A 10,000-nucleotide genomic window follows, 5' to 3' on the forward strand; every position below is an offset into this window, starting at 1 on the left:
CACATGGTCAACACCACAGCACTCCACTCACTGACCGCACACATGGTCAACACCACAGCACAGCACTCCACTCACTGACCTCACACATGGTCAACACCACCGCACTCCACTCACTGACCTCACGCATGGTCAACACCACCGCACTCCACTCACTGACCTCACACATGGTCAACACCACCGCACTCCACTCACTGACCTCACACATGGTCAACACCACCGCACTCCACTCACTGACCTCACACACGGTCAACACCACCGCACTCCACTCACTGACCGCACACATGGTCAACACCACAGCACTCCCCTCACTGACCTCACACATGCTCAACACCACCGCACTCCCCTCACTGACCTCACACATGCTCAACACCACCGCACTCCCCTCACTGACCTCACGCATGGTCAACACCACAGCACTCCACTCACTGATGGTGGGAACCTGTAGATCTCTGCCTGAACACAGTGGGATGACCAGCTAACATTAGAAGGCTACTGCTCTCATACTGAACACTGGAATGACCAGCCAGTAGAAGACTACTGCTCTCATACTGAACACTGGTATGACCACCCAGTAGAAGGCTACTGCTCAGATACTGCAGCTGAGATTGAAGCTTGCTAACGGACTTCATGAGGTCCAACGTGCTGAAGATCAGTTTTTATATCTACCACCCGCCTGCCAGAGTTCCTAACCGCTCTTCTTTCCAAACAGCAGTGTGTGTGTGTGTGTGTGTGTGTGTGTGGTGTGTGTGTGTGTGTGTGTGTGTGTAGGCGACCGCCACAATGTTTCTCTCTCGGGCAGTGAGACAGACAGGCCTTTATAGCATAGCAGGGTCAGTTACTGGGTGCTGTCCCCTGGCTCCCTGGCTCCTGAGGGCCTGTGGGCGGGGCCCGGCGTCGGTGTGGGCGGAGCCCGGCGTCGGTGTGGGCGGGGCTGGACAGAGGAGAGGACGGCTCGCTGCCGGGGTGCAGAATTCTTTCCGCCCCCCGTCACACATTACTCCGTGTTTGGGCCGAGCGCCAAGAGCACGCCACTGGAAGAAGCAAGGCGATATCTTCACGTCAGCGGCCGGGGATGACGGGGGAGTGTGAAGTTGTCCGTGTGTTTACGAGAGCGCTGGTCGGGGGGGCTTTGATGTCCAGATCCTCCTCCAGCCCCGGCCTTACATGGTCAGCTGACTCCACAGTGCAGGAACGACAGAGACAGACAGGCAGGCAGAGAGACAGACAGGCAGGCAGAGAGAGAGACAGACAGACAGAGACACAGATGGACAGGCAGAGAGACAGACAGGCAGGCAGAGAGACAGACAGACAGACAGAGACACAGATGGACAGGCAGAGAGACAGACAGGCAGGCAGAGAGACAGACAGACAGACAGACAGACAGACAGACAGGCAGAGAGACAGACAGACAGGCAGAGAGACAGACAGACAGACAGACAGACAGGCAGAGAGACGGGAAGGCAGAGAGACAGACAGACAGACAGACAGACAGACAGAGAGACAGACAGACAGACAGACAGACAGACAGACAGACAGATGGACTCTGTCAGTCATGAGGGTTCAGTAGTGTTGACTCTGTCTGCCGCTTTTGACGGATGCAAGTCTTTTTGCAATGGCCGCCACCTGGTGTTGTGACTGTGAGTGACTAGTCTGAGCTCCGCCCCGGTGTTTGTGAGCGTGTGTTGGTGTGTGTGCATGCGTGTGTGTGTGCATGCGTGTGTGTGCACACGCATGTGAGGGAGTGAGTGTGTGACTTGCAGGGGGAGTGTAGGAACTATATTTAGCCTACTTGTGTAGAAGAGGCTGGACCACCTAGTCTATTTAACTGTATGTCCTTCTCTACCTAGTGTCAGACCTCTGTGTGTGTGTGTGTGTGTGTGTGTGTGTGTGTGTGTGTGTCCGTGTGTGTGTGTGGGTAGTCAGTGATGGAGGGGTAGTCAGTGTGGAGGAAGGGAGGACATAGGAAAACAGCACAGCCTCTCATTCAGCCGTATGTAATGACAGCGTTTTGCCCAGAGAGGGCGCCATCACACCAGACCTGACCCATCAGACATGAGGACACATGTGACCCTGTCTGGAGGTTTCATTGATTTAATCACATTTACATGTTAGTCATTCAGCAGAGTTATTTATTTATATATCCATACCTATAGCATGTACATAATTAATCTATACCAGTACCTGATCTTTGCATATTGTCATTTGATTGTGTAATTTGTGTAACCTATGTAATGTAATTGAGCACATCATGGAGCTGGCAGCTGTGATTGTACTCTGCATGTTTACATGTGACAAATAAAGGATCTGAGAGTCGTGAGCCGACGGTCTGTCCCAGATATCAGCAAAGTCTTCTATAAGAACACAAGTGACAACGGAGCAGTCACACTGCTAGAACGCGACAACTTGAAGCCACCGCCGCCTGTCACTCTGCCTCCCTGCCTCAGGGGGGCAGTAGAGCTCCTCCAGACAGTAGCGCTCTGCTCTGTGTGAAATGTGACTCTAGTTCCTGCACCTCTGGGTCATTGTAGTTCACTGGGTGGATGTGTCCGTTTGATCCCACTGGTTAGCTGCTAAATTCAAGCAACACACAATGTGCTCAAGCGGCACGACGCTGTGTTTATCTAACTATAGCCATGTTTCCATCCACTTGTCAATCGAATTGTGTGAGGATCGCTTAAAATATGAATGCGAATAAAGCCGGTGAACGTGCGTTTCCATCTAGAGCTTTAAATCGGATAAAGCATTTATCACAAAAGACTTTTATCGAACAAGAGAAAATCCGATGAGATCGACAGTACAAACTTTTTGTTGATTTTCATGATTTTTAATCAAATTTCACTGTTTCCATAAGGCATTTTTAATTCGATTTAACTTAATTCGCATAAAACGTGTGGATGGGAACATGGCTTATATATCCTCCCTCCGTTCTCCTCTAACTCCATGTGGCCTAGGGCTGGGTTTCAAAAATCGATTCATCGATTCTGAATCGATTCTGAGTCAAATGAATCAGAATCGATTCATGAATCCCAAAATCGATCTTCTATTTAATGAGTGAATGAAGGAATGAATATTTCATTTATTCATTCAATGATTCATTCATTCATTCATTTTTGGAAATCAGTATCGATACCCAGCTCTAGTATTGATGTGTTGCATAACTTGGCAGTCATGTAATTAAGGTTACAGCTAAAAAAAAAAATCAGGTTTTAGTAACACTAACCGAATCGATATTGAATCGAATTGAATCGTGATAATCGATTCTGAACCTTGTGAATCGGAATTGAATCGATTCTTGAAATTCGACTGGATACCCAGCCCTAATGTGTCCCGTCTGTCCGTAGATGCTGCAGGACTGCGCCAAGGCCCGCCGGGAGGTGGAGCTGCACTGGAGGGCGTCGCCCTGCGCCAACATCGTACGCATCGTCGACGTCTACGAGAACCTGTACCAGGGAAGGAAGTGTCTGCTCATCGTCATGGAATGGTCGGTGCACACACACGCACACGCACACACACGCACACACGCCACACACGCACGCACACACACACGCACACACACACACGCACACACACACGCACACACACACGCACACACACACACACACACGCGCACACACACATTGTTAACGTCAAAAACCCACAGATGCGTGTGTACGTTTGCAGACCACCACTTGTCTCCAAGAGAAAGAGAGAAGAAGACAGTGGGATGGATGTAGAGCAGGGCCTCCCCTGGGGGGCCTCCCCTGGGGGGCCCCAAATAAATTCAGGGGAGGCGCAGAGGGATGGTTAGAAAAGAAAAAAAAAAGGATTTTTATTTTATTTTATTTTTTTCTATGTTTTTTCTGAAAGAAACGTGATTTTTAAGGTCAGAAAATCTAAATAAATAATGGGAGAGATGTATACTAAATGTGTGGATAGTGCAGAGAGAGCCTCCCCCCGCAGGCATGAATGTATTGTGCGAAAACGTCATAACGTTAACTAGCAGCAGGTGCCACCGAGCTAACTTAGCTGTGTAACGTTATGGGCTAGCTAACGCTGCCTTGCAAAATGGACAAATTTGGGGGGTTGGGGGGGGGTGCGGGTGTGTCACTGTTTTCAGAGGGGAGGCCCACATTGATGGAGTTTGGGAACCCATGACGTAGAGAGCTGGAGGCTGTAGAATGAGAGAGGGATTGATAGAGAGCTGGAAGTGGTCGAATGTGCAAAGGCGAGAATATACTTCCTCCCTCCATGGTCACAAGCACAAGCTGTCCTGCTCAGCTAGTCAAGATAACTTTGTCGTTTATTGTCATTGCCACATGCTTAGCCCGCTTATTGTAAACTCTCTGTGTGAGAGAGAGTCTTCAAGGAAGTTTACCCATTTCTTCTAAACGGGGTTTCCTTTACATCTGCAACATCTAACGTATGCTACACCACATGTCTGTGTGTGTGTGTGTGTGTGTGTGTGTGTGTGTGTGTGTGTGTGTGTGTGAGAGAGAGAGAGAGAGATAGAGAGAGTGTGTGTGTGTGTGTGTGTGTGTGTGTGTGTGTGTGTGTGAGAGAGAGAGAGAGAGAGAGATAGAGAGAGAGTGTGTGTGTGTGTGTGTGTGTGTGTGTGTGTGTGAGAGAGAGAGAGAGAGAGAGAGAGGGTGTGTGTGTGTGTGTGTGTGTGTGTGTGTGTGTGTGTGAGAGAGAGAGAGAGAGAGAGAGAGAGAGAGAGAGAGAGAGAGAGGGTGTGTGTGTGTGTGTGGTCACCCCAGTCCTGCACTCAGTGCGGTGGAACAGCTGATCACATGCTTCCATGGCGCTGGTGTTGTTATGGTGCTGTCATGCCTAGTCGACTCGGCAGACCGACACCCAGGTTCTCAACGCCATTCACGCACGCACACACACACACGCACACACACACGTTCGCACACACGTTCACACAGCCCTTCTGAAGAAAACAGCATTTCCAGGAAAGACTGAGGAGCAGTTGAACTCCCCTAGTCTGATCAGCAGGCCTGTAGTGAACCTAGTCTCAAAGCCAGACCCATGAGAGTTCTTTCGCTGATACAACCCCGTGAGCTACGCTAACTACGTTACTGCATGCTGCAGATCTCACTATGGGTCTAGGGGACACTTCATGCAAAAATCTGGTGTTCAAATCCTGCCAATTCATTGGTAGCGCCGGAATCCCGGCGGCACCAATCGGTAACAATTTCCGCGATCAGGCACTCCCACCCATAGATGTGCCCCGTCTCTTCCTCTCTTGATTGGCTGCTACGACCTGTCACTCTTTCAATTTTGACCCGTCGATACGCCCTCAGGGCACCAGCTGAGGTGGTGAAGTGGCGCAGACTCTTATGTAGGATGCAGAGCGCAGAGATTCAACGTAATATTTGAGTCTGGAGAGAGACTATAGTGAACCAGCCTTAGTCCTGGAGAGGGTCAGAGTCGGGTCAGTCCTGGAGAGGGTCAGAGTCGGGTCGGTCCTGGAGAGGGTCAGAGTGTGGTCCGTTCTGGAGAGGGTCAGAGTCTGGTCCGTCCTGGAGAGGGTCAGAGTGTGGTCGGTCCTGGAGAGGGTCAGAGTCTGGTCGGTCCTGGAGAGGGTCGGATTCGGGTCGGTCCTGGAGAGGGTCAGAGTCGGGTCGGTCCTGGACAGGGTCAGAGTGGGGTCGGTCCTGGAGAGGGTCAGAGTGTGGTCGGTCCTGGAGAGGGTCAGAGTGTGGTCGGTCCTGGAGAGGGTCAGAGTGTGGTCGGTCCTGGAGAGGGTCAGAGTCGGGTCGGTCCAGGAGAGGGTCAGGCCAGGGCCAGCGTTGACGTGCTCGTTCCTCTCGAGGGCCTCAGGTTCCGCATATTCCAAAATGTTTCTCAGTCACAGCAGGAAGTGTTCACGATGGGCGTCTCAGAGGAGCACACATCTGCGTCGTGCATCTCAGATGCGCCAGAGGTCACCTGGAACTGGGCCAGAGGTCACCTGGAACTGGGCCAGCAGAGCGATCCAGAACCTCCGTTGGGGCGTTCCCTTTCAGCGATGACCAGCTAAGCAAAAGAAAGCAGTTTAGCATTCTCACACTTCTTTTCTCGGGAACCCGAATCTTGACTTTACGCAGATGGAAAGCAAGTGTTATTTATGTAATAGTTGGTGTAGCCCCGAGTGTTCAGGCGTGTCATGTTCTGGTGCGTTGGAGAGAGGATGTGAGAAAGTTTCACATTTTTTCATTTTTTTTTTCTCACAGCTTTCATTTTATTTTCGGTGTCTCAGGGATGCTGACACGGTAAAGTGTGTGTGTGTGTGTGTGTGTGTGTGTGTGTACGTCCTCCATTTACAGTCAAATCTCACTGGATTACCAGAAATCACTAGATATCAGATTTTCTGATCTCAGTATCAATGTCAGGCCGTGATAGAATCATTGGAATAATAGTCAAATAGCAATCTTCTCTCTCTCCATCTCTCTCTCTCTCTCTCTCTCTCTCGTGTGTATGTAATGGTCAGATGAACAGCAGAGCGCCTGCCAGTTTGTCAGTGGATGATGACCTTGTGATCTTCAGGCGGATGAGGAAGAAGGAGGGGGGGGATGAGAGAAGGGGAGGACAAGAGGAGGACACTTGTTGAGGACAAGAGGAGGACGGCATCAGTATCCAACTCGGACTGGACGCGAAGCGCGGCCCGTTTCCTTATGGCGGCCATGTCATGTGACTGCTCCGCGGCCGGCTCGCTCTTTCCGTCTCGTTTCGCGTCCGTTCTTTTTTTATCGAAGAGAGTATCGAAGCATATGCCACTGTGGTTTGGACGGGCGGTTTCTTTCAGGCGAAGATACATACACACATGCGCGCACGCGGTCGCGCACGCAGTCATTGCAGCCATCTGGCGAACCTTGCGTTGCGTACAGAAACTGGCCGTGATGATGGGTTGTGAAACTGCAGTCAGAGTGAGAGAGAAGCTGAAATGAAACACCAAAGTGAGACGTCAAGACAGAAGTCTGTCATGTGTTTGTGCAGACCAGGGCCCACTATGACCGCTGGAGCCATCATCTTCAACTCAACGAACCCTTGGCCATCAGCTAGCACAGATGGGTCCACCTCAGGAGGATTTAGCTAGCATAGACAGGTCCACTGCAGGAGGATTCAGCTAGCATAGACGGGTCCACTGTAGGAGGATTCAGCTAGCATAGACAGGTCCACTATAGAGGTTAGCTGCCAGCTCTCAGCGTCTTGGCTAAATGACTTTTCTTTCTCGGTGATCCTCCAGTCCTTCTCCCCTGAGGCTGCTTGGTTTCTCTCTCTGAATGAGTGACGCCCCATCAGCAGTCAGCCACTATCCCCCCTCTGGAGGGCTTCCAGGAACCGTACCCCCTTCCCCGCCTGTTCCTCTGAGGGGCCCTCTGTCTAGTCAGTCAGTATGGGGGAGCTAACAGCTAACCACACAGGTCTGCACTTCCAATTCATGGTCTTTTGATCTAGGAACGCCGCCCAAACCACTAGAGTATGACGGCGTGCCTGTGGTCTGGACCTCAGCTCAAGATGTGTTTGATGGTTTACGTTTCCCAGAACTCTTTGTCTAACTGCACCATCATCGCCTGACAGAGGATCGGATGCGTTTCTCTCTCAGAGTCTTGTGAAACCATTGAGCTCTCTCTTGATATGGGACATTCACATCCTAAAAAGGCCGTTTGATCAAGGCCCATGGCAAGCACCTTTCTACTGCTCCATTTCAACCCTTAATACAGTACTAGCTGTGAGTCAGCTCTTCTCAACGTAACGTCAGCTACTTCATTTAGCTAAACGTAGCTTTTAGCTTAGCTATAACCTCAGCAGCAGTAGTGATTGTAGTGGCACCACAGTAGTAGTTTGCCAGCAGTTGCCGACACCGTAGGCCACTCAGCTTCTGGTTTCTGGCAGGTTGGTTGGTGGTAGTAATGTCTGGTAGGCTGCAGGCTATGACTGGTAGTAGTAATGTCAGGTAGGCTGCAGGGTTGGACTGGTAGTAGTAATGTCAGGTAGGCTGCAGGTTATGACTGGTAGTAGTAATGTCAGGTAGGCTGCAGGGTTGGACTGGTAGTAGTAATGTCAGGTAGGCTGCAGGTTATGACTGGTAGTAGTAATGTCTGGTAGGCTGCAGGCTATGACTGGTAGTAGTAATGTCAGGTAGGCTACAGGTTATGACTGGTGGTAGTAATGTCTGGTAGGCTGCAGGCTATGACTGGTAGTAGTAATGTCAGGTAGGCTGCAGGTTATGACTGGTAGTAGTAATGTCTGGTAGGCTGCAGGTTATGACTGGTAGTAGTAATGTCAGGTAGGCTACAGGCTATGACTGGTAGTAGTAATGTCTGGTAGGCTGCAGGTTATGACTGGTAGTAGTAATGTCAGGTAGGCTACAGGCTATGACTGGTAGTAGTAATGTCAGGTAGGTTACAGGTTATGACTGGTAGTAGTAATGTCAGGTAGGATGCAGGCTATGACTGGTAGTAGTAATGTCTGGTAGGCTGCAGGTTATGACTGGTAGTAGTAATGTCAGGTAGGCTACAGGTTATGACTGGTAGTAGTAATGTCTGGTAGGCTACAGGCTATGACTGGTAGTAGTAATGTCTGGTAGGCTGCAGGTTATGACTGGTAGTAGTAATGTCAGGTAGGCTACAGGCTATGACTGGTAGTAGTAATGTCAGGTAGGTTACAGGCTATGACTGGTAGTAGTAATGTCAGGTAGGCTGCAGGCTATGACTGGTAGTAGTAATGTCAGGTAGGCTGCAGGGTTGGACTGGTAGTAGTAATGTCTGGTAGGCTACAGGCTATGACTGGTAGTAGTAATGTCAGGTAGGCTGCAGGGCTGGACTGGTAGTAGTAATGTCAGGTAGGCTGCAGGCTATGACTGGTAGTAGTAATGTCAGGTAGGCTACAGGTTATGACTGGTAGTAGTAATGTCTGGTAGGCTACAGGCTATGACTGGTAGTAGTAATGTCTGGTAGGCTACAGGTTATGACTGGTAGTAGTAATGTCAGGTAGGCTACAGGTTATGACTGGTAGTAGTAATGTCAGGTAGGCTACAGGTTATGACTGGTAGTAGTAATGTCAGGTAGGCTACAGGCTATGACTGGTAGTAGTAATGTCTGGTAGGCTACAGGCTATGACTGGTAGTAGTAATGTCTGGTAGGCTACAGGTTATGACTGGTAGTAGTAATGTCTGGTAGGCTGCAGGCTATGACTGGTAGTAGTAATGTCAGGTAGGCTGCAGGCTATGACTGGTAGTAGTAATGTCTGGTAGGCTGCAGGCTATGACTGGTAGTAGTAATGTCTGGTAGGCTGCAGGTTATGACTGGTAGTAGTAATGTCTGGTAGGCTACAGTATGACTGGTAGTAGTAATGTCTGGTAGGCTACAGTATGACTGGTAGTAGTAATGTCTGGTAGGCTGCAGGCTATGACTGGTAGTAGTAATGTCTGGTAGGCTGCAGGTTATGACTGGTAGTAGTAATGTCAGGTAGGCTGCAGGTTATGACTGGTAGTAGTAATGTCTGGTAGGCTGCAGGCTATGACTGGTAGTAGTAATGTCAGGTAGGCTACAGGTTATGACTGGTAGTAGTAATGTCAGGTAGGCTGCAGGCTATGACTGGTAGTAGTAATGTCTGGTAGGCTGCAGGCTATGACTGGTAGTAGTAATGTCTGGTAGGCTACAGGGTTGGACTGGTAGTAGTAATGTCAGGTAGGCTGCAGGCTATGACTGGTAGTAGTAATGTCAGGTAGGCTGCAGGCTATGACTGGTAGTAGTAATGTCAGGTAGGCTACAGGTTATGACTGGTAGTAGTAATGTCAGGTAGGCTGCAGGGTTGGACTGGTAGTAGTAATGTCAGGTAGGCTACAGGCTATGACTGGTAGTAGTAATGTCAGGTAGGCTACAGGTTATGACTGGTAGTAGTAATGTCAGGTAGGCTACAGGTTATGACTGGTAGTAGTAATGTCAGGTAGGCTATGACTGGTAGTAGTAATGTCAGGTAGGTTACAGGCTATGACTGGTAGTAGTAATGTCAGGTAGGCTATGACTGGTAG

At 49.8% G+C, this 10,000-nt stretch overlaps 1 protein-coding gene across 1 annotated transcript in view; it reads left to right on the plus strand.

Moving 5' to 3' along the window:
• The window catches only part of mapkapk2a (MAPK activated protein kinase 2a), a 37,929-nt gene that overhangs the window by 18,950 nt on the left and 8,979 nt on the right, over positions 1-10,000 (plus strand). The window contains exon 2 of the mRNA XM_084441537.1: positions 3,342-3,481. Coding sequence (XP_084297663.1) covers positions 3,342-3,481 — 140 coding nt within the window. The remainder of the gene's footprint in view (positions 1-3,341; positions 3,482-10,000) is intronic.

Source organism: Borostomias antarcticus (assembly GCF_949987555.1).
Source record: "Borostomias antarcticus genome assembly, chromosome: 7".
Taxonomy (NCBI): domain Eukaryota; kingdom Metazoa; phylum Chordata; class Actinopteri; order Stomiiformes; family Stomiidae; genus Borostomias; species Borostomias antarcticus.